At 34.1% G+C, this 24,270-nt stretch overlaps 4 protein-coding genes across 4 annotated transcripts; all 4 read right to left on the bottom strand.

Annotated features, from left to right (window-relative positions):
• Positions 1-1,757: 1,757 nt before the first annotated feature.
• On the bottom strand, positions 1,758-4,696 carry LOC106299292 (probable alkaline/neutral invertase F). Its single transcript, XM_013735403.1, has 4 exons — positions 4,196-4,696; positions 3,563-3,994; positions 2,547-3,105; positions 1,758-2,070 (listed from the first exon to the last, which is right to left on the bottom strand). Exons 1-4 carry the CDS (start codon positions 4,595-4,597, stop codon positions 1,778-1,780), a joined length of 1,686 nt encoding a protein of 561 aa, XP_013590857.1. The 5' UTR covers positions 4,598-4,696; the 3' UTR covers positions 1,758-1,777.
• A 1,252-nt stretch (positions 4,697-5,948) lies between these two features.
• LOC106298421 (alpha-(1,4)-fucosyltransferase) lies at positions 5,949-7,811 on the bottom strand. The gene is made up of 3 exons (XM_013734542.1): positions 7,217-7,811; positions 6,769-6,939; positions 5,949-6,693 (listed from the first exon to the last, which is right to left on the bottom strand). Exons 1-3 carry the CDS (start codon positions 7,682-7,684, stop codon positions 6,127-6,129), a joined length of 1,206 nt encoding a protein of 401 aa, XP_013589996.1. The 5' UTR covers positions 7,685-7,811; the 3' UTR covers positions 5,949-6,126.
• A 2,055-nt stretch (positions 7,812-9,866) lies between these two features.
• LOC106300696 (receptor homology region, transmembrane domain- and RING domain-containing protein 2) lies at positions 9,867-12,018 on the bottom strand. The gene is made up of 4 exons (XM_013736900.1): positions 11,543-12,018; positions 11,219-11,449; positions 10,731-11,135; positions 9,867-10,648 (listed from the first exon to the last, which is right to left on the bottom strand). The coding sequence occupies exons 1-4, from the start codon at positions 11,685-11,687 to the stop codon at positions 10,071-10,073; spliced, it is 1,359 nt and encodes a 452-aa protein (XP_013592354.1). The 5' UTR covers positions 11,688-12,018; the 3' UTR covers positions 9,867-10,070.
• A 7,487-nt stretch (positions 12,019-19,505) lies between these two features.
• On the bottom strand, positions 19,506-20,314 carry LOC106298687. Its single transcript, XM_013734828.1, has one exon. The coding sequence runs from the start codon at positions 20,241-20,243 to the stop codon at positions 19,641-19,643; it is 603 nt and encodes a 200-aa protein (XP_013590282.1). The 5' UTR covers positions 20,244-20,314; the 3' UTR covers positions 19,506-19,640.
• Between the last annotated feature and the right edge of the window lie 3,956 nt (positions 20,315-24,270).

Below are 24,270 nucleotides of genomic sequence, written 5' to 3'. Positions count from 1 at the left end.
ACTCTAAAACGACACTTATTTTGAAACGAAATTTTTTTCGTACAACGACAACTAAATCGAAACGGATGGAGTATATGTTAATCATATTAGATAATTCCGTATTTTTTATTTCAAGAAAAAATACAAGTTTTTAAATTTTGGGTTAATATAATGTTTTTTAGTAATTGAATTTGGACCAATATTTTTTCAATTGATTCTTAAATTGTCATGTAAGCTAAATTTACAGCATAGCTTTTTTTTAATTAGTTCAAAATTAAAGTTACAAATTTTTAAATGATTTTCGATTAATATGCCGAGGATATTTGATCATTTCACATTTTCAACTCTTTAATGTCCAGAGTGTTTGATTAAGACTACGTGATGTGTACTGTTTTGCGTCTGTTGTGTAAACTCGAAGGAGGTTCATACTTGTAAACTACAATCCTTATTTACGATAGATTAGATATTATCGGCAGAATTACTATACACACAATTCACGGGATAAAATAAATTATCTTAGTGATAAAAAGTTCAGTTTATAATTAATCCCATTGGGTGGTTGCTAATACTAATCCACTCACCATTTTATATTGTTTTTTTTTTGGGTCGATAAAGACGTTACCGGTGAGCGGTGATTCATGTTAACCAGTCTCCTCAACAACCTATTGGCCTTCGTTTTTGATATTCCTTATTCCCACATGAAAAAGTTAGATTTTATCTATCACGTGGCAGTTTATCATACAAGCTAAAATCACGCAAGATACTAATATATTGATAGTCGGTATCAGCTAAAATTAACGACAGTAGACAAAACAAATCTTACCGTATAAAGGGACAAGTTGTTGACCTCGTCAATAAGTAAACAGAGCGCGAACAAAATGTTTGATCATGAATTTCAGAGAAAAAAAACTGATTATTTAGGATTGTTTTTGTTTATAAATTATTATTTAAAATTCTTTTCGGTGTTTTATAGGACCAGGCAGAAATTTCAACTCTAAACCACTATGTAGGATATATATATATACATTATATAACGGGCTATTGCATATCCAACTCATCTAGGGGGCAATAAAATATCTATATGCACAAAGAAGACAAAAAAGAATAGCAAAGTGATGACCTGTGAATATAATAGGTTCATATATGGATCGTCTCACTGTTATTTTACCTAAGTGCATTTAAAAAAAAAAAAAAATTATATTCAATTTTCCACTTTTCTGATAAATAATTGCTGATATCAAGTTGATCAAAAAAAAAAAAAAATTGTTGATATCATGATATTATAATAGTAGCATTTGTTTTCAAGTTCTGATGTATATATGTTTGTATATATTAGTTCATATTTAATGAAATAGCTAAATAGGCATATGATTGAGAGAACCTCTCAAGTATGAGAAATAAATTACATACAATTTTACTGAGTTTGACTTGGTAAAGTACCCAAATTATTGGACGTGTGGGGTTACATACGTACATGCTATTAATCGAAAGATCGTACACTGTCTTTTTTTTCCTTCTTTTTCAAATTTGTTTCTGTCGGATTGTCTTGTAATGTAAAGACTTAGATTGGTCAGTAGTCAATGGCTCCTTCTACTCTCTTTGGCCTATTTCCTGGTGGTCCGTAGTAGACTTTTTTTTTTTTTTTTTTTTTTTTTTTTTTTGTAACATGTCCGTAGTAGACTAAAAACAATAGTCTTGTGCTTTTCCAAATAATAAAAATAGGAAAGGGTGAATATTTTTATTTTTTTTGTTAATTGTACTTATTTAAAGGTAAACGCACAAACTGAAATCATATAATTCAACACCAAGAAAAAGATCTATTAAGAACAGGTTTCATATGTTTTTCTTCTTCCATTGAGATCATTCCTACATGCGTTGGATCCTCCATCATCATCTTGGCCACCAAATAGCCAGCAATTGACCATGTCTGAAATTTCCTGGCCTGTTTTCCGATGAACCTTCCCGACTTTCCATCGTAGTACTCCGGCCATCCATCCTTCAACAGCCGTGCCTCCGCCAAGTCTATTGCCCGTCGAGCTATTTGTGGTCGCCCGGTCTTTATGCTGGCCGCAGTTAGCAACCATAGGAGCACTACATTTACATTTTGCATGATCAGTCACATATGACAACTATATTTGGTCGAATGATTATCTATACACAAAAAGACTGTTTCACACGGATCTTGCTCTAATTTCACCATTAACAACAATAAAAATAAAAACTAAATTCTACTTATTTTTGGGGAAAGGAAAATATAAACAAAAATCATATTAATTAATTTTTGTAAATCATTCTTTCTACAAACACAAAAGAGTAACGTATAGTAACGTAAATCATTCATCAGATTCTTCCATTGAGATCATTCCTATAAAGCATCTCTATCATTCATGTTTTGCATCTATATCTTATTAATTTTATTTATTTATAGTAATTCACACATTCTGGTTTATGTGATTTTGATAAGTCTATGCACATTTGTTCCCATCAACTAGAGAATTTTTTTTCACTCTGAACTATATACTAATTCATTAAAAATATGAATTGACTTGTAAAAGAAGGTAACACACCTGGCCAAGATCCTCCGTTATGGTAGCTCCACCTTGTGTTCTTAGGGTCGCAGCCAGTGACAATGCGCCACTCGTGACTCTCCAACGCCGGATAACATATCTTTAACGGCATGTCTCCCACCAGTTCATCCCACCGAGCCTCAATAAGATCCATGATAGCCATGGACTGCTCAGGCGTAGCCAACGAGGAAAGGATTGCGATACAGTTTCCCAACGCAAACCACCTGAAATCCATGCGGGCAGGACTGACGTTACCGACGAAGTAGCCACCCTGGAGAGGCATGAAATCAAAGACCCAATCCGGGATGGAGTCGGGGATGACGTTGAACTTGTTAACTGCGGTGTGTGAGTACTCCTCCGTCTTGTAACGGTAAATGTCATTGAGCTGCTGGAAGTCGAGCCAAAAGTAGCTTCTCATGTGGAAGCTCATCGCGTGCAACCGCTTCTGTATTTTGTCCATGAACTCTTTTCCCTCGGCGTCTTCTTTCAGCATGGAGCGTGCTGATTGAAGAGCCATGAAAAAGAGGGCTTGGATCTCGATCGGGTATCCATAAACACCCTGCAATAGATTACAAAACCCATTTATTCGTATATGTAAGACAATAAGAGCATTAACACAACGCTCTTAAGTTTTGTTACGAGGTAACTGAGATGAGAGCTAAATATATAAAAAGGTATCGCTACTTTAAACAAATAAAAATAATTAAAATTAATGAAATAGAGTGAGATGGATTTCTCAAATGACAATTTCAATCTATTTTTTCAACTCAAATAACGCTTGACTTCTACCAATAGTTTACACATTTTTCTTAATTTTAAATTTAAAAATAGCTAAGTTATATTAAAATATATTATCACTAATGGTGCCTAATGTATGAATTGAGTCATAGTTTTTGACGTTTAAAACGTGCATGAGTTCTCAAAATATATAGTTTAAAACGGTCAAACTCTGAAGTGTTGTTTTCTTGGGTTTATGGAGTTACATAGGCATTCAATAGAGTAAAGAAAGACAATACCATTCTTCGATCGATCATGGAGCAACCGTCAGCGCAAAGCAACGTAGGGAAAGTATCAAAACCCTCAGAGAGACACAAAGAGAGTATGAGGCGCATGCCCTTTTGGCACTCGGGTCTCTCGGCCAGAGAATGGTCTCCTGTAGACTTTGTGTAAGCTCGGAGGAGAATGATCCACCAGAAGCCTGAATCAACTGGAGCCACCCGCCCAATGGCACTCTCTCCAAAGTCAGCAATGACACTATCCGTCTTCTTGATAGGGTTATGGAGTACTTTGAAGCTCGCTGGCATTGCACCATCACCAAGCTTGAACCAGTCGATCTTTTTTTCATGTCCCTGGATTTGAAGCGTCTTAAGGAGAAAATTCTTCACAATATCTGGCTCTCCATTCATCAAGAATGCGAGAGCGCTCGGTACAAAATCTCGCACGAATACCTTATAATAGACAAAAAAAAAACATCTTAATCAGGACAGTTTCTCAAATTGTCCAAATTTTGTTTATTTTTAATTAAAATTAACTTTAAATATTTATAGTCCCATAAATCTCAGATCCAACTTTGATCATAGTAAAGCATATAACATTATAGAAACCATCGTTTGTAAGCAAAGTAAAAAGAACCAAACCCAAAACCATACCTGATCATAGTTCAAGACCTCCTCAGAAGCATGGTCATAGGCGGCGATGGTTCCTACCGGTTGACCTCGGAAGTAGACTTGAGAACGGAAAAGAGCCTCCCAAGCTTTTGAGACCATTGGGTGAGGGTCAAACGAGTCACTGATGGAGAAAGTCGGAGTCTCCCAACCATCGTAAAGGCTTAACTCGCTGAAAAACTTTTCGTCGTATGAGTTTTTCCGTTCGAGTTTCACTCTTGGCCGGTCAACAAGCAGAGCCAGTAGGTCGCTGTCGTCTAGTTCAGATATTGAGGTCAGTGAGTTCACTGCTCGCATTCCTTTTCCTCCATTTTCTTTGACGCTCGTAGATAGTGAGCTCATCGAGTTCACCGCTCGTAGTACGACCTTTTTCTTTGGTCGGTCCATGAACGATGTAGCTAAGTTGTTCAATAAAATATTTTACTGCTACAAGAAAATTGACAAAACAACTAAGAATTTGAGAACATTTGAGTTGAAGTAACGGCTTTCGATTCTCAACGTAAATATTTTATATGTGCATAGGATTAGGGACATTAAGTGAATGATCCGATATATATAGAGAGAAAAAATTAATAAGAATTTTAATATTCTCAATATAAATATATTCTGTGCATATATGTAGGGTGGTTTTATAGAAACATATTTTGATTAGCTAAGAACATCTTATCTAAAACAATTGTTAAGAAGATAATATATAGATCAGACAATCATACGTGTATAATGTATGTCATCTTTTGAACCAGATCATTTTGTGACATACACGTTTATATATGTAATTTAATGTTCTTTATATTTCTTCTATCACGCTCAAAATTGAAACACATATATCCAAATATATCAATACTATTTTGGGAGATTTTTTAAATTTGGATGTATTCATAACTGTTTCTAAACATAGAGAATAAGTAATTCAGCAAAAATATATTTAAGGTCTCAAATCTGCCATATGTTAAAAAGAAGAAGAAATTGGCATGTTTTGTTTGGTCCAAAGCAAGATAAGTGCTATATATTTTTCATTTTAAAGATATTTGGATATACGTTCAATATTTTTTGCCTGCACATATTCAAATGATCTTTGTGACTATGGGAAGAGATTTGCCCATACAATAAAACAATTTAATTAGTTGTTTTGGCCACTGGACTTGATCGGAATGAACTGTATCTATATTTTTTTTTGCTTTATAATTACAACTTTTAAGTTTTTGTGGCTGTAAATATTTTTATGATAAAATCTTTGTTGTAGGTTTGAAAAGATTGAGAATGGTTTACATATGAATTATCGGAAACCAAATATAAATGTTTTACTTATTTTGCTTTCTTAAGCCAAAATAAAACAAATAAGAAAGAAAAAATATGTAACTTTAGAAAATCAATTAGTTGGACTGTAACAAATGTCTTTAGCTTTTAGTTGGTATTTACAGCAAACAAAATTGTCAATTATGCTTTATGTAATTTTTAAAGTTAAAACAAAAAATAAAGAAATAGCTGTAAAAACTCTCTTTTCTAAAACAAAAAAAAATATAGTTGTAAGAATATTATTTTTTATTCTTTTTTGTTTTAATTTTTACAAATACAATTAAATAAAAAAATCCTACCTATTAAATTCTGATAAATATATCTTCACGGCCTGAACGTTTTCTTCCTGCCTCTAGCTCCATGTACACAAGGAGTGGCTCTGCAACACGTTAAGGAAATTAAAAGCAACAATGGGATCCAAAAGTTGATAGATCACACATAATATTCAAAGCACATAAACACTACTATCATTAAGTTTGCAAATCATTGCAATGTTTCCAAATGTTTGTAATTAGTGTATCAATTGCTTGGAGTGATTACATATGGCATCAGTTAACATATCATGAGACCACATTAACAGAACCACTCGAGATGTAATAATCCAAACCACTGATGGGACGTCAAACTCCGGCGTTCTTCCCGCCTCTTCTGCTAACCTCTTCACACAACCGACAAGGCAACGTATCAAGACTCACCGCGCGTGTTCTACCGTAGTTCCCCACTACTCCACACCGCCTCCACGCGTGATACTCCGAGTACGCTACTGGATCATCACCGATCCTCTTCACATAAGCCGCCAGTTCCTTCATCGAACCGAACTTGCTACCGTCTATCACAGAGTGCGGAGGGACGAAGTCTTGCACGTTAGGAGCTCCGAAATAGATAGGGACAGAGCCAGAATCCAGCGCGTAGAAAAGCTTCTCTGTCACGTATGACTCAGTGGCCATGTTTTCGATCGCGAGGACGAATTTGTAGTGTGACATAGCGCAGTGTAGATGGTCGTACCATTTCGGCTCGGCGTTGGACTCCGCGGCGCATTCTGGATACATAGCGAGAGCAGAGTTCAAGCCACCAACGTTGTTGAGACACTTACCAAAGGAGTGGTGTGGAATCAGATCCAGGAGGCTCTTTGCGAGACGGTCTCTGTGTGAGAGGCATCTTGAGGAAGACCAGTACACTAGAACATCCTGTGTTTATAAAAAAAAAATGAAATTCAAAGAAGAAAAGGTAACTGGTGACTGGAGTTGTAACATGCTGCTTACATTGTTTTTATGTGCAGAGATGTGGTAGTTTCTGTTATTGTGAAAGAGAGCACCCGCGTAAGTTGTTTGGACATCGTCCTTGGCATGGTAGCTGATGAATATATCTTCACGGCCTGAACGTTTTCTTCCTGCCTCTAGCTCCATGTACACAAGGAGTGGCTCTGCAACACGTTAAGGAAATTAAAAGCAACAATGGGATCCAAAAGTTGATAGATCACACATAATATTCAAAGCTAGGATAGAAAAATTGATAGATCAAAACGCAAATTTTGTTACACTTTCGTATTTTAAATGAAATGTAAAACTAAAAGATGATCCATAAATGCCATATCTTGAACTGATAACATCACACTAATCAGATCCATTGAAAATGCATTACTTGAGACTAATCCACAGATCAAACCTAACAAAAGAACCATCAAGCAAGTAACTTTGGTTAACTAGAGAATACCTGTAACGGAGGAGTTGTCGTTTCGAACAACAAAGCGTCAGGCGAATCAGACAGAACAGCTGATTTAGTCCACAAACAAGTCATCCCACACCGACAAGAATACAAATTCTCCAAATTATCCGGAACCCAAGTCCACCCTTTCACCAAAACCCGGACATGATCCATCTTCATCCCACCGCAACCCGACCCGCCGGAATCTTGTAAAGCACCCGAACTGAGATTGCCCTTGCGATGATTCCCCCTGAACCGAGCACAACCCACTTGAGAATCCCATTTTCTAAACGCCACCAAGACGTCTCCGAACGGATCCGATGATACGGCGGCGGTGGAGGAGGAGGAGGAATCGGGGTGGGGAAGCGAAGTGGAGGCGGAGGGGAATTCGAGAATGCCGGTGAAAGAGAGGATCAGGAGAGTGAAGAACATCATTAGTAGAGTCGCCATGGCGTTGAGGTGTCTCATCGGCATGGTGTGGGATCGATTGGTTCCTCGACGCCGGAGATGTGAGTCCGGCGAAAGGTGGAACGGCTTTGCTTCATTCACTGAAGCTTAAAAACAGTTTCACTCTACTGGGTCCCCCCACCGTTACCAAATACAAAAAGAAGAATTTCTTGAACGATGTCGTTTGAGTAAGTGTAACTAAGGATGGGCCAGTATTGGGCCTATTTGATATGAATCTTATGATTTAGTAAGAACCCACATGTCTGGTACTGTTAGTTTTGTGTAAGAATTGGTCAAATTTGATAGTTTGTGTATGTGAATATGCACAGCTTTATATAATATAGTGGTATTAGCTGCTTAAAAAGAATTTATAAATTTTTATGAATGTTTGTGGAAGCAGGAAAACATAATAATAATATTATTAGTAACTTTTTGTTAGTTTGTATTAAAATTCACTATGGTCTTCAGTGATGTTTCTTTGTTTCATGATATATGTTTGAGAAATAATCATTTACAAACACTAAAATGTTGATATTCATTTGTTTAGTTGCAAGTTTTATAAGAGAGACACACTTATTGTTGTTTCTAGATGATTGAAGTGTCGATTATAGATTAAAGATTTTGATATAAAAGCAACTTACCCATGGATTTCTTACTGCTCTTTCTACTGAATCTAAGATACGCAATCTTTGCAATTACAGTATTCCCCTAAGTTACTATAACTACAGTTTCGGGATTCAGATTTCAATGGATATAATCTATATCTTGCATTTTCGCAACACCACGAATTAGATCTCTGATGAAAGATATAAGGAGAGGTGTTGGATCACCGGTTACTTCTTCCCACAGCTTATTTTTTTTCTTAAATTTCTCCAAAAAACAGATTTGCTTCTCATATAGAAATTTTTTCACTTTTTTTTCACTTGAACATAAGCTTTAAAAAGGATGATTTAAATGAGGCATATTTACTCATTCTAACATCCATGAATATGATTTAGTATAAACCTACCAGCCTATCCACATATTGTTAATTATAACTTGTAACCAAATTCTGTTAATCATGTGTTAGAATTGGTCAAATTTGATACTCTGTGTAGGGGCTGAGTATCGTTACTCGTTATTCGCCATAAACTCGTTACTTAACTCGTACCCGCCTTGAAAATTCAAGTACTTGATTCGTTACGCCCCGTTACTTGTCCAATTACTTGTTATTTGTTACATGATCTATTAAATAGTTGTTCATATTTGTCTTTTCTTTTACTTGCATTTAGAATTGGACACAAATACTCATTACTCTTCTTATACTTATTACTTGTTTTGTATATGATTTTTAAATATTTGTCGTCATCTAATCAAGTATTATATAGTAACAATTATTAAAAATTTAGCTACATGACTTGTTATTATTACATGTTACTTGTTTAGAGAAAACATTTTTGTCATCATAAAAATTATGCAATGTTTATATGTCGAAATATTCATATATTTTTTATTTGTCTTCTTTATAATATGAACAAATATTTGGTTTAAAGTAATTCACATGTCTATTTCTAATAGATTACTATTTAGTAATAGTTCTTAATTACTCAGAAAAACTCGTAAATAGTTCACAAGTACTCGTAAATAATTCACAAGTACTCATAAATAGTAAGTAATAGACCAGGGTAAGTAACTTGCAAGTAATTCATTTTTGATCAAGTATTTGAAATAGCAAGTACTCGTTTTTAACAAGTCAAGTATAAACCGAAAATTGTATTATTGGTACAAGGCAAGTCAAGTCGCAACTACACGCAAACTAGGGAGTAATCGCCTTGTGCCTGTGTATACAAATTCACACAACTTAAAAATATATGAATTTGTTGTAACATTTCAATTTATATATATATCGGTGCAATGCATATGCAGATGCTTAAAAAGGTTTTTAGTTACTAGTATCATCATGGCACACTTTCTGGTAAGATCCAACGTATTTAAACATGAATAAACCCGAAAAATGATTTTCCATACCAAATGAGTAAAGACAAAAAGGTAACGTGTTTTCACCCCCGAGCCAAGAACAAGTGTGAAAGACCCATTGACAAGAGCGTTTGGTTGGGACGTTTACCGCATAGTTCGTGTAACATGTTAAACTACTTTGAAATAAAACAACGGAAAGGTGTACCATATATACATAAAGCTCATGTTTCTACAAAGGAACCGAGTTTGTGTATAGTGCAAGTAGCAGTAGAATCTCTAAACCTAAACCCGAAAGATTGTTCATCTCAACCATATAAGACTATAAGGCATATCATCAGTACACACACACAAACACACACCGTATCTCTCTTTAGTTAAAACTCAAATACAAAAAGAAAAAGAAAAATCTCATATGTCCTGTCCATTGAACCATAACCAGTTGGTTCAATGAACTTTTTCAACAGTCTGGCAGCGAGTTTGCAGAAGCGTATGGAGAGAAAGTTCCTGCTGATTCACTGTAACGCAGAGGATTTAACGGATGATTCGATGACGACCCGATCAATCCAGGTGACGCATTGCTCGGGCTAGGCCTATACGGCGACATGTACCTAGCGTTGAGAGGCGACATAGCCGGGTAATTAAACGACTGTGGAGAAGCCATATACGATCTCTGCGACGGCGACGGAGAACCTCCTTGGTGTCTGAGATCCATTGAGCTTCGACTCACGGTTATAGGAGGAGATCTCCGGAGAGAGGAGGACCTGAAGGACTGTCTGATGTAGGAAGAGCTCGCGTGCGCCGGAGAGAACGAGATCGAAGTCGGTAAAGATCCCATGGAAGGACCGATCAGCATTGCTGATGATCTGAACGAAGAGAGCGCAGAGGAAGAGTGAAAAGACGAAGCGGCGGACGAGAGCAACGGAGTGCTCTCCGAAGCTGGCGGCTCGCCGTTGGCCGTTCTCGCGTCGCGTTTGCACACGGGGCAGAACGTTCTCCATGAGGTTAGCCACGAGTCAACACAAACCGCGTGAAACTCTGCAACACACAAACAGAGAATCAACACTTTGTTCTGGAACACAACAACATGTGCATTAGTTATTATTATTATTATACTCACTGTGACGGCAAGGCAAGACCCTGAGCTTGTCTCCGACGTTATAGTCTTCGAGACAGATAGCGCAAGTGAACGCAGTAGTATTGTCTTCGTGCACCGAACTAAAGATTAGACTCGGCATTGCCTTCACCAAACGGCGACTCATTCCGTGAAACTCTCTGACTCTAGAGGACCGTGACGTTCGTCTTCTTATCCGATGCCTGCGGACGAAGAAACAAGTGGCGAGAACAGCTGACATTGCGAGCAAAGAGATGAACGAGACCGCCATGATGGACCAAGCAGAGTTCTCGAAGCTAGGAAGCAGCCACACTTTGGCATCAGACAAACCGGCGAACTCCTTTAACGCATCTCCAGTCTCCTTAGTAACGAAAACCGCATGAATCTTTATACCTCCCGAGTTACCTGCCACTGGTTAGAAAAACTCAAAACATTAAAGACCAAACACATCACTGACAAGAATGGTTGTAAATTGTGATTATTATCATTATTACTTGCTACCAAGATTCCACGGTCTTCATTGTCATGTATAATAGCAGCTTTGAAACCAGCTCTCTGGGCTTTTCTGACTTTATCTTCGAAACTACAACCTCCTCTAACGATCAACACAAAAGGGGAAGTACCATTCGAGCTCTGTTCAGGCTTATTCGTCAAGTCAGAGCAAGCGTCAAGAGGCTCAGCCACGTAAAGCAATCCAATTTCACCAGCAGCTTTAACAGAGGGAGCTGCCAAAAAAAAACCCAAAAAAAAGGAAGAAACTTTACATCATTTTGATCGACTCAACGTTGACCCAATTCACTAAAGATCGTAAAACTGACCGAAGTTGGCTTCGATGTCGTCGAAAGAGCGAGTGATGTTGTTCCTGATGAGAATCACTTTGGCTGAGGTGAACGAAGAGAGGGTGAGGAGGTGGAAGAGTATGAGGAGGAGGAAGACAAGAGCACGATTCGTCATCACCATCATCGTCCTTAATCTTCTTCTTCTTCTTCTTCCTTCACAGATTGAAACAAACGGTGGAAAAAAAGATTTAATCTTTTTGCTGGGGAAAATTTGAACGCGATAAGGGATTTTTTTTTTCAGACGATTGACACGTCAGCTTCCATTAAGATGAAAGATTCTAAACCATATCGGAAGATTTTTAAGGAAAGAAAGAGAGAGACTCAGATCGTTGAATTCGAAACTATTAGGGTTCTTGAGGACGGAGAGACAGAGAGAGAGAGAGGGAAGAACTAGAATTGTCGGAAGTAATTATCTGGAAATCTCTGATTCGAGCTTTGGTTCGGTTTTTATTACAGTATTAATATTATTCGCTTCTATCGGATAAATGATTGAAAGTTTTATTATTTTTGTGTAAAGACAGATTACACGGCGGTGACTCATCATGAAGTATCAGCTCGTGGTTTTGTTTTGTGGATCCACTGCTTCATTCGTTGGTTTACCATTACCACTCATTGATTACGCAACTTATTATTATTATTTTTTTTTGTAGCTATTGCAATTTATTTAGAACACATTAGATAGCATACAAAACTATTTTATGATAAAAATAGTATGTTGAGTGAAAATTTCTCAAAATATTATTTCTTAAAAAAATAAAGTAATTAAATTACTGTAAATTTAAATTTTATTTTAACTTTTTAAAAAATTGTTTAAGTACTATAAGTTGTCCATCCTTTTTTTTAAATACATTAATCAAAAGTAATTTAACATTTGAATTTAGAATTTACATGATTATTGTTTAGTGTATAGTATCCAGGAGGTAGAATTGAATTTATATTTTTTTATAAATATTTATTAACTGTTTTAAAACATTTATAAATAATTTATGAAAATTAATTTAATATTTTTATCACAAATTCTGAAAATGATTAATTTAAAAAGTGTTATCAAACTTGTGGTAAAATTAAAAAAAAAAATTCATTTTTCCTCCCCTGGAATATTTACTTCCGGAGGTTTGACTGTGATTATTTACTTAAATATTATGCCACCTATGTATCAGTTCCAAGTTTAGACTTGCATTAAATATATTGTTGAACAAACATAAAATTAAATATATCAATTGTCTGGTCACTCTCTAAATTTTTAAGAAACATGCATTTAGCCAACAATTCAAAATATAAGTATCAAAATGGTTTAAATTATAAATCTATATATATATATTCTTGGTTAACCATAAAGTTTTGAATCGAAATATGTAACTTTTTAATTATAAATCTATATATATATATATATTATTATATTATTAGTTCTGTCTTAAAGCTTGGATATTTTCCTAGTTGAGATACTTGTTCCAAATATAAATTGATTATAAGATGAGCGAATTTAAATCACATTCGTTGTTCGGTAGGTTACGTGGTTGTTATATAGGTTACACAAATTAAAATTGTCTCGGCGTTATTACTATATCATCTGGTACTGGGTGCATGATAGGTGTTATCTTTGTTTCTAATTGAATAAACAGTCAACCTCTAGATGTGGAAGGTTGTACTAATATACTATATTTTGTAATTTTGAACTAATTTTCTGGATAACTCTTATCTGTTTTTTTTTTTTGTTTAACCTGGGGGTATCCCGGATCTATGGAAGGGCCCAGACTAATCTCCAAGGGGAGGTCCAGTCCACGGATAGATTCTCTCTCCGGGCATGCAAATGAGTCATAAAGCATGGATCCATATCCGTATGGGGTGTCCAGAGACATCATGAGGTAGTTCCCTCCGGCAGAGTTCGAACTCGCAACCTAAGTACAGAAAAGAGTATGTCTTTATCATTGGGCCATGATGTTCCGGAGGATAACTCTTGTCTGTTTGTTAACTCTTGGAGACAACAGGACATTATGGTCCCCATTTCTATCACAAATATCATTTTAGTTTCAATAAATTATACACAAAAACCATAATACACATGATTAGCTGTTTCTTGTCCTCATTTTGATTGTACTGTATTTATTCACGTATTGTTTGTTTGAAAACACACATAAACATTCGTGATTTCGTGTTACCGCTATGTTATGAGATATAATGTGATTGGTAAGAGATGTGATTTCATTTTTTTGTTGTATAAATATTGCTCTGTTTTTTTTGGCTTTGGTTCTAGATTTTTTACTTTAAAAGTTTTTACATTTGGACCGTAGGAATTTGTCTATGCAGATCAATTATAAAGATATAAATTTAAAGAAGTATTGTGGATTTAAAAAAAAAAAACCGTGAGCTTTAGAAAAAATACAAATCAAGATTGGTGTAGATTTAGAGTTGTGGATATAATCGCGGCAGTAGCCAATCACACCTTACATTTCAGCATTGGCCAAAAAAATATTACATTTCTGCGAAAGAAAAAAAGTATTGAGAATCTTTAAATGTTTACGAAACAAAATATCAAACAACTAACCGCTAGCGTCAATTTCAGTATACTGGACCTCTTTTGTCGAGCTTTTGCTTAGCATCGGCCTTAGCTAAGCCCATAAATTACATGGATCATTCATTGAACTGTGACATATAAAGGATGTTAAAACGGCCCATCTAAAAACAAACAAAAGCCCATGGAGGTTGAGTATCCTCCATCCATCTTTCCACAAACAGGTAAAAGACCTCGTCGTTAATGAGGTGAAATTTTGGTTTCTCTTATTTCGTTCCCCATGTATATAACTCTTAGTAGTTTGCTTTCTGTGACAAGATATGTAGTTTGATCAAAACTGATGTGGATTTGTATTATAGTCAGGTTATTGACCACGTAAAATGATTAGTGTGAGTGTAAACCAAACGAGGACGGCCTAGTGGTTTTGAGGGAGTTTCGGTTCCAATAGGATCCGGTTCGAATCCCGCTGGTCACCGTCAATTAACATGAGGTGAAATCGGCGGTCTTCTAGTATGTTTTCTGTGGAGGTGTACTTATGCGCTAGTCGGATTTTTTCCGGGGTATTCGGATACCTGGATCATAAAAAAAGAAAGATTAGTGTGGGATCGGTTGATATCGTGTTTGCTGGCGTGTCTTTGATTGGTCCAGTTTCTAGTAATTAGTAGAAAATAACTTTGTAAAATAATTTTCTAGTTGTCTAGTTTCCCTTTAAGATCCGTGACCGTGTCCGTGCTTAACAAACTAGCAAAGATTTGGATTCCTCCAATGTCTACCCGATACATTTAACTGGATCACTAATTTATAACTTTTTGGAACCTTTTTGTGTGATGTGATCGATAAAGAATCTCTTAAGAGTAACTTTTTTCTTGCCTAGAAGTGAGATAAATTTTTAGCAAAAAAAAAAGAATCCTTTAAGACTGCGGCTTTTGGTTCGACACTCTTGGGCTTACACACTCCATACGTGTGCATCCCATACGTGTGCATCCCATACGTGTGACGTGTGTTATAAGCCTAACGTGGGGCGATCTTTGATCACATTCACATGTTATCGGACGATCTTTAAATCATTATGGTATTAAATTTTGATGTTTAATTTTTGTCACACTTAAAGCAAAGCATTTATAATTTTATATACCCATTCATATTGCATCTCAATATGGATTTCTCCATTTCGTATAGTTAGACGTTTTAAGAAAATAAGTCCACAATATATATATATATAGTGTATTTCTATACGAAACTTTTCGTATCGTTTTTTTATAAATCCTTATTACTCTGAGTTCTATTGGATTGACACATCTAATAATAATTATAAATGACGATGAACTAAGTATTACAAACAAAATAGTTATTAAAATATTTAGTCTAGTGGTTTATGCTTATACAAACTAGTGACTTGAATTAGTCTCGTCAAGTATTATCATCTAAATTCGAATCCGTATGTAAATTTAAAAAAAATATAGAAAATCTGATCTTATATAGTTATTTGAAATTAACCGACCTAGCTTCTTTGTTATCACTATCGAGACTAGAGACGCATACATAAATGTATCCAATTCAAGACTAGAGACACATACATAAATGTATCCAAATCAAGATTACTAACACTATTAAATAATCACCGGATTGTGTTGTAGAAAATACTCCTTAGTGACAGAATAATATAAGCTTGTTTGTCGCTCAAGACTCTTGATTAAAACTCTGTTATTTTCGGATTTGATGCATTCACAAACTAAATGGACTCCGATTCGTATGCTCGATCTACATTGCATATATAGTATATTGTTTTCCATGTGCGAATAGGACATAATGGTAGATGCTGATAATGGTGTCTTTAGTCTCAAGCTACATATCAATCACTTATAGACGATAGTGGTCCATCTTTTCTCATCCCATACTCATTTATTATGTTAAATTATGCACATGTCCACGCTCACACATATATGTAAGTGCTAGATATATACATATACATACGTGTATTAATCACTGCTTAATCTAAATTCAAAAATCTGAAATGAATAAGTTACATAAATAAACTTACATATGTGATGATTTTTCATTAAATGTTGAGGAGACGACAAATTAAAATGTGCTCTTGATACATTTTTGTTGTTTTTGTTTTAAAGCTAGTGCTATAATATTTGGACTTGAGTCAATAATGTAAAAGTACACACGCGAATACAAGGCAGACAATGATGAAAAGCAATGTTCATATTAAATTGTTTCTACTAATATTATTAGAAGTTGGTCATCATTTATATCCCACGTAACTTTAGGTTCTTTGGTTCCCCACTAGTGTCTTCCAGTGCTCCAACTCCAAACTTAGAATTAACGAAAACAGGTAAACGAATTCACTAATTAATAATTTGATTCTCTTACATATCAAACTACTTTTTCGTGTGAATATCTTAAACCTAGTTGTGGTGTGTAAGAAAAGTACTTACACTTGACCTATGATAAAAAAAATAGTTATTCCCTTCGAATATTCATACATTATGTATTATACATACAGGTGTATTTATTTTTGTATATTGGATTTATGGATATTCAATATGAAAAACTATTCATATATTTAATAGTTCTGTATACTTGATTCACTTCTATCGATCATTAATATTTTTCAGGTTATATATCGTGACAAATATTTTGCTATTTAGTTCAAAATTTTCACTATGTAGCACCAAATGTCTTTTTTTTTTTGCTAAAAATGTATAGCACCAAATGTCCATTGTGGGAATATCCGATACCGTATGTATTTTTTAATTCTGAAAAATATGTAACTGTTTTGAAGTGTTAAGAAGATGATTTAAGACTTTTAAGCGTAAGAAAAATAGTCGATATCTTTTAATTTCAAGGTGTGGGTATTTGTGAGTCGGTACTGACCTTGCACTATGATTGATACGAATATGAATTAAAATACAAAGAGAAGATAAAATGGAACGATCTAAGGATAAATAAAAATTAATATTAATTTGTACGCTAAACCAAACAATTTGATATAAACAGTTCCTAATCTATCTTAATAAGTTTGATGAAGACATGTTAACTACAGCGTGGGACATAATGTGAACGAGTACTCAAGTATTACAGGTACCGAAACAGTATTTTGAATACTATATATGGCATGATATTTTTCCCCATCAATTAGTATTTTAAAATTTTGAAAATCAACATTAATAATTGATTGATAATGTGGTGTGAATTGGATTTTTATTTTTTACATGGATTTTTTTTTTTTTTTGCAAAATACATGGAATTTATTTTGATATCCAAATAAAGGAAAATGGAGTCAGTTAATCCCAAAGAAGTCATAATAGTATCTTTATAAAAATAAATAAGGAATCTCCATATAAAAATTTTTTTATTCATCTTAAAAGGTATAATATACATAGTTTACATAATATTATTTTCTTCTAATAATTTTAGATGCTTAAGAAATTTTTCTTATTTTATTTTATAACATTTTATGCAAAGTTTTAAAATTATTTTATCTTTATGACTATCTATATTATGCATTATATATTATGATTAATTAACATATTTTATTAAATATTAAATAATTTTTCGCCATAGAAGATCATTTATATGTTTTCTTTGACTCTGTGCCAAAAATAGCAGTACATAATACAATAGATAAATTTTAGAGCATTAACCACAACGGTGAAGTGTTTGGCGAAGTGTTTGCATTAGATTTTTAGACGGATAGTATTTATATTTTTTTGTATTTATATTTTAGCATAACAGAATTGCTGGTTTTATGTTTTTAATTATTATTTTTAAGAAAAGTCATTTAAAAGAAAACATGTTAGTATTTAAAAGTATCTCGTTTGATAAGTTGTCGTAATTTCCCTTATTTTTTATTGCATACTACATAAATATGAGTGTACAAGACATGATGCATGGTCGATCACTTAACCAGCGGCCTTGGGCTAGTGGTACTTGAGGGGAAAACCCCAATACGGTACCTGCAGTTCGAGTCCCGCTGGCCACCCATGCTAGGGTTAAATCCCAAGAATACGTGGAGTGCTGTGGGCCTCGCGGGAATAGTCGGTTGACCATTGTCGCCGGAAACCCGCGGTTACCTAAAAAAAAAAAAAAAAAAAATGCATGGTCGATCACCAACACCTTTATTATTTTGTTAATTTGTTTGCCTTGTCCGAACACCAAAGATGAAAATCCTTTCTTGAGAGACTTAAAGAAATATAAACTTAGAGAATATATCTTACTAACATCTACCTCGTTAAAATAGAAGTATCTAAAGGTTTTGTTTAGCAACTTTAATAGTAGTAAAAAAACTAATACTGTTTGAAAACATTGATAGATTTATTATTTCATGCTTAAATCTTTTAATTTACACTAAATGAGCTTTTAATTCTCTTATATCTTTGACCCGTTTTTGAGTTAGTCCACCAATGATAATCAAATAATGCTCTTTGACATACATACAAACGTTTTATTCCGTATCAAACCAAATCATAGAAATCAAAACTGAAATATTTCTTAATAGTAATATTTTTTAACAGTACCTTTCTATGGATCCCCTGTTACACAATACAGTAAAAAATACATAGTTTAAACATATAAACAAAAGTAGTCAAACTAGTCTATCTTATTAAAGTAGAAGTACCTAAAGATTTTGTTTGACAACTTTGATACTAGTAAAAAAAACTAATACTGTTTAAAAATATGGATAGTTTAATAAGATAGATTTATTATTCATGCTTAAATCTTTTAATTTACAGTAAATGGGCTTTTAATTCTCTTATATCTTTGATCCGTTTTTGTGTTGGTCCACCAATGATAATCAAATAATGCTCTTTGACATACATAAAACGTTTTATTCCCTATCAAACCAAATCATAGAAATCAAAACTGAAATAGTTTTTAACAGTAATATTTTTTAACAGTATCATTCTATGGACCTTCTGTTACATAAAACAGTGAAAAATACATAGTTTAAACATATAAACAAAAGTAGTCAAACTAGAACCGTTAACTTTTCATTTTTTTAAGTTTGTATATACTGTAAATATGCATTTTCGCGCGGATCAAGATTTAGTATTATTATTATAACAATAAGCAGTTTCTATTATATAATGCAACTAGATTCACTAGGTACGCTCAACTATCAGCAGTTTCTAAATGGTAAAAACCAACAAAATAAAAGATCAGTACGTACAAACTCGTCCATGTCTAGAAGCATATAAACAAATTAGTCAATGTTATTTTGTATGTACTTGCACATATAGCTTAGCTTGCTTTCACATGGGATGGGATTGGAAATTAGCTAGGGAGATATCACAGAGCGTTCAGTATTGGTTCCACAAAATTGTAATAATTGCAGAAAAATACAATAGTATTATATAAAAAAGTTAACGCATAGACACATATATTGTAAATAAATAACTAAAACATCCGTTTGAGAACAAGTCACTCTGAAATAGTCATGTGCCCAGTCATAATATGTTACATTCATAGAAAATTATATAAAAAAAAGTATTACAAAGATCAAGAGAACCGTGAAAGACAATGAATTAACGGCGACGGCGTGGCAGATGATCATAATTAAGAAGCAGCTTTTCTTGTTCTTGGGAGATAAACAATGGACTCTGTCACTGTACAAGTTCTCCGACAAGAACCGTAGAGACTCACTAACCCAAACCTGTCGCCGATGCTGCTCTTTGATCCACCGGAGTTTCCTCGGAATCTCTCTTCTTCCCTCTCGTCTTCATCGTCGTCGTTGTCTTTGGAACACTCCAACAACGCGGCCGCGAAGGGATCTTTCTCAGTCACCGGGAAGCTGTTCTTCTTACTTAAACTGTTAGATTTTTTATTTTTCCCGGTGACCGGAAAATGTGTACTCCGGTGAGGAGGGAGGGGTAGTATAACTGAAGATTCTTTATTTAGGCGGTGGTTGAGTCTGTGAGAGTAGTCTTTGGGTTTCCCTGGAAGGTGTTCCCAAGAGAATGGAACACCGAGGAGACGAAGAGGAGTCGCCGGAGAATTTAAAGGAGAGTCGCCTTGAAACACGAGGGAGCTAGAGGAGCAAGAGGAGAATGACGAGAAGGAAGAAGAAGATAAAGATCGTCGGGAAGAAGTGTTTCTCTTCGCCGGAAAGTTGACCGGATCAGATCTTCTAGCTAAAGTTCGGGTTCTTGAAGAATCCATGAGGAACAAGAAGAGAGAGAGAGACAATGTGATCCAGAGAAGAGCTCTGTATCTTGGCTTTTAGTTTATTCTCTGATGAGAATCTCCTTTTAAGCTGTGGAAAAATAAAGGACAGAATTGTCCAATTATTATTTTTAAACATTTTGTTAAATTTTATTGTAATTACAATAGTGACAATAAAAGGCAAAACATAATTATTACATCTAAGTAGTATTGTTTTGTTTCTACTAATTCTGTAACTCTTTACCGAATTAATTATACGCTTGCATTTGAAACTTTTATTTAGACGTGGAATCAACACGATAATAGCACAAGGCTCTCTCCAGAGCATAGAGCATGACACATTAGACTTTTAAATCATCGTGGGGTTGTCATGTCAATAAATGAAAAAGTTGTATTACGAGTCAAAACATTTCCTTGTTTACACATCATTCTAAAATATACACGTCAACTATCTATTCTCTGAATTCTATTTGTCTTCTCTCAAATTCTTTAGTTTCATCATTTTCAAAAAACGTCGTCGTCCCATCTATATCCTTGTAACACCGTCTGGTGGCTCAAGACAAGTGGTACTGATAAAGCAATCAATTGAAAGTGGAGAAGAAAACGCTTGGTGCACAAGCAAGAGTGGATAGTGATCTCATTTGCTCGGATCTCGACGTTGGTGGCTTGGTACGGCTCATATGGTAACGGTGTAGGATCTCCGGTGGATATATTCCAGCATCGAGTGATGGTGAAGAGCGGCCGCTCGCTCTCTCCTCCACGTCTCGGTTCCGCTACATTAAACCAACAAGAGTAAAGATGACTTTGTCACTCTATGGACAAAAGATACGATGAATCCGATGGTGAATAGTTTGCAAGAGGCAGTGGTGGTGACGATCGGAGACGAACCAATGTCTTTTCCGCGCACATAAACAGAGAGGAAGATTTGAAGGGATAACCTAGAACCATGCGAAGGCAGAAGGAGGGGAAGAAGAGAAGATAAGAAAAAGGAGATGGTGGTGAGAAGCATCATGGATTACCTCACAAAGAAGATGACGGCTTGGCTGTAGGTAGAAGGAGATAGATATACTTATACAATTTATACACAGATTAGGTTAAAATGAATACAAGAATTGAGTTTTGGTTTGATAAAAAAAATTAAATAGACAAACCAAACCGGTTTTAGTAAACTGAAATATTATAATTTATTACTAAAATTGGTAAAATCGAAGACCATGTAACATGACAGTAAACCGGTTTTAGTAAACCAGGATATTATAATTTATTACTCATAAAAGTAGAAGTTGCATTCATAAATAATGTAGTTACTTTTACAATGCGTCGAACTTTTACGATGAGTAGATTTCGCATTCCTCATACTTAAAAGTCCTTTGAAAGATAAATTATTGGTTCAACAGAAATTAGAAAAACTTGTTTAACGTGGAATTCAATTTCTATCATGTCATTTTCTGTAGAAGATGAATTATTATTTTTTTGTCATAATTAAAAATTGTTACTTTAACAAGTTTTACAATCCAAAAGACATCAGTTTGTGTATATGGGTATTTCATCAATTGTTTCTATTTTTTATAATTTTTTTTATTCCTAAAACTATTTATTTCATTAAGTTTGAAAAATGGAAAGGGTAATTGAGTTAAAAAGGGACAAAGAGAATTTAAACTAAAGAGAAAAATATTTTTTTTAAAAAAAATTTCACAAATTTCTCCATTATAAATTTAGTAAACTAGAAAAGTGTGAAAAAATGAAATGGACTTCTACTCTTAACCTTAAACTCAATTTAAAAATAAATAAATAAATAATAAAGTATAAATATATAAGTGATCTAAACAAAAATTAAGCGTATATCATTTAGTAAAAAATGATAGAATACAAAATCGAAATAAGGATCAAATACACTATTCTGGTAATTAAACCGGCTATCAAATAGACATATTAAGAAAATGATTAAGCTCTTTATATTATTTTTAATTAGAGTTTCACATTACTTTTTTTTAATCAATAAATAAGGTAAAAATAAAGATTAAACTGATTTTTAATATATAAAAAAATGTAAAGCTGATATTCTATTGAAATAAATTTGAAAATACAAAATACTTATGTGAAACAGAAGGAGAAGAGTTTTAGAGTCTTTTAGACCACATACTGAAAACTAAAATCCCCCAACTCAAAAAATTAACTTGGAAGCTAATTCGCTAAAGATTATCAAATAAATAATTGTTATGCAATAACCAAAATATATAATACAATATATTTTTAGATTATAAATATCTAAAAAATGATATTAATATAATTATTTATTTATAAAATAAAAATATTTATAAATAATAAAATAAGAATAAATCTCGCGGCATACCGCGGATAATTACTTAGTAACTTTAAAAACTCAAACAGAGAAAGGTCTTGTTTAATTTGGAGAGAGTTGTTAATTGCAAGTAAAGATGAATTAAGAGTGAGAGGGGCGACCCCATTGAATTGATGGCTTTGACGTGAGAGATGAAACCGATATTGGACATTAGGGACATGAACTTTTAAATTTCATAAATAGAAAAGACTTAAATGGTAGATATGCGAGCTTTTTTTTTTGAGTGATGGATATGCGAGCATGAAAACTTATATATACTTTCTAAGTAAATTCTGTCTAGTTTTAGTATATGATTCAATAGAAAAAAGTTGTTGTTACATTGACTTGAAAACGGGACTGAATCATAGCTACGTGTTTTGTAGTTCGCGGTGAGAACAATTAAAGAACGGAACTGAACCATAGCTGCATGTTTTGTAGTTCGCAGTGAAAACGATGAAAGAACACAACTCTTAGTTGCAAACTTACAGATGATATTGATTAGTAATAATCATAAGTTCATAACTATGTAAATGCAGGACGTTGACTCCAATCAACAAGAACGCAACGCAAGTTTGAATTAACTTGGGCTAACTATGAATCAGAAAAAGTCAGAAGACATAGAAAATACTTCTTCTTAGTGGGTCAGTTAAAAAGGCGTATCTAAGTGGGCCGATGGTGTCCTGAGCTACACTACGATGTTGCTTTTCTCTATTCAAATCTGACTTGGAGAAATAGCCCTCTTGTCCAGCTGGTATAGTCTATAAACCTCTATTCTGTAAGAACTAGATTTCAAGGTTCTGTTTGGTCGCACGGGAAGAAATCTAAAAGGAGAGAACGAGAAGCAGCCCACAAGCCATCATAACAAGATAATTATGGACTATGATAGAGAACTCACCCTACCATTTCCAATAAGAGAACGATTCTTTTTTCTATCCATCTCTTTGCACGTATATATTGATTTATATATCACAGCTTATGCATGCCGAGTTTCAAAATATGATCATTTTCTATCCAAATATCTGCAAACTATGAAGCTTATCTGCATATGTTTATTGGAATCATGTTACATATCGGTTGAAGGAAGTAGCAGAATAGGCTGTAATGGGCTGGTAATCAACAGCTTATGTTCCATTACAGAGAATAAACTCGATAACTTTGTCCTCATATTGGAATCATATATCACAGCTGAATAACATGAGGACAAAGTTATCGAGTTTATTCTCTGTAATGGGCTGGTAATTTGAACAATCATATTACCCTCTGGAACCATTTAAAAATTAACTAAATTTTGACTTGCGCTTCAAAAACGCGGGTTTTGTTTGGGTTATAAATAAATTTGGATATGAATTAGTACTTTAGGTATTTTTCGTCTTTCGTCTTTTCGGATACTTAAATTTTTTTTTTTTGCTCCTAAATATCCAAACTGAGCTAGACTATTACATATCCAAATTACATGTATTTTAGAGTTATTTGCATTATGGACTCGAACTGACTCGATTCCAAAAGGAACCAAACTGAACTATAACCGGAAATATTTCAAATACCTAATTGGATCCAAATGTCGAGGACTCGAATAATTCGGATTTAAAAGAAAAAGAAAAAAATTTACCCGACCTAAACCGAAAACCGAATGAGTATTCTAAGATATCTGAAATGTAAATATATATTAGTTATATTTTAAAA

Source organism: Brassica oleracea, chromosome C6 (genome assembly GCF_000695525.1).
Source record: "Brassica oleracea var. oleracea cultivar TO1000 chromosome C6, BOL, whole genome shotgun sequence".
In the NCBI taxonomy this organism is placed as follows: Eukaryota; Viridiplantae; Streptophyta; class Magnoliopsida; order Brassicales; family Brassicaceae; genus Brassica; species Brassica oleracea.
This window is presented reverse-complemented; position numbering and strand designations above follow the sequence as displayed.

Excerpts from the sequence above, each read along its gene's own strand:
- LOC106299292 (XM_013735403.1), bottom strand. The coding sequence starts at position 4,597 with ATGGACCGACCAAAGAAAAAGGTCGTACTACGAGCGGTGAACTCGATG. Across the intron at positions 3,995-4,195 it reads AGGTCTTGAACTATGATCAG|GTATTCGTGCGAGATTTTGT; the intron begins GTATGGTTTTGG and ends GTCTATTATAAG. Across the intron at positions 2,071-2,546 it reads TAACGGAGGATCTTGGCCAG|TGCTCCTATGGTTGCTAACT; the intron begins GTGTGTTACCTT and ends ATGTAAATGTAG.
- LOC106298687 (XM_013734828.1), bottom strand. The coding sequence starts at position 20,243 with ATGGATTCTTCAAGAACCCGAACTTTAGCTAGAAGATCTGATCCGGTC.
- LOC106300696 (XM_013736900.1), bottom strand. The coding sequence starts at position 11,687 with ATGATGGTGATGACGAATCGTGCTCTTGTCTTCCTCCTCCTCATACTC. Across the intron at positions 11,450-11,542 it reads CGACATCGAAGCCAACTTCG|CTCCCTCTGTTAAAGCTGCT; the intron begins GTCAGTTTTACG and ends TTTTTTTGGCAG. Across the intron at positions 10,649-10,730 it reads GGTCTTGCCTTGCCGTCACA|AGTTTCACGCGGTTTGTGTT; the intron begins GTGAGTATAATA and ends TGTGTGTTGCAG.
- LOC106298421 (XM_013734542.1), bottom strand. The coding sequence starts at position 7,684 with ATGCCGATGAGACACCTCAACGCCATGGCGACTCTACTAATGATGTTC. Across the intron at positions 6,940-7,216 it reads CAACTCCTCCGTTACAGGTA|CGTGTTGCAGAGCCACTCCT; the intron begins TTCTCTAGTTAA and ends TAATTTCCTTAA. Across the intron at positions 6,694-6,768 it reads TCTCTGCACATAAAAACAAT|GATGTTCTAGTGTACTGGTC; the intron begins GTAAGCAGCATG and ends TTATAAACACAG.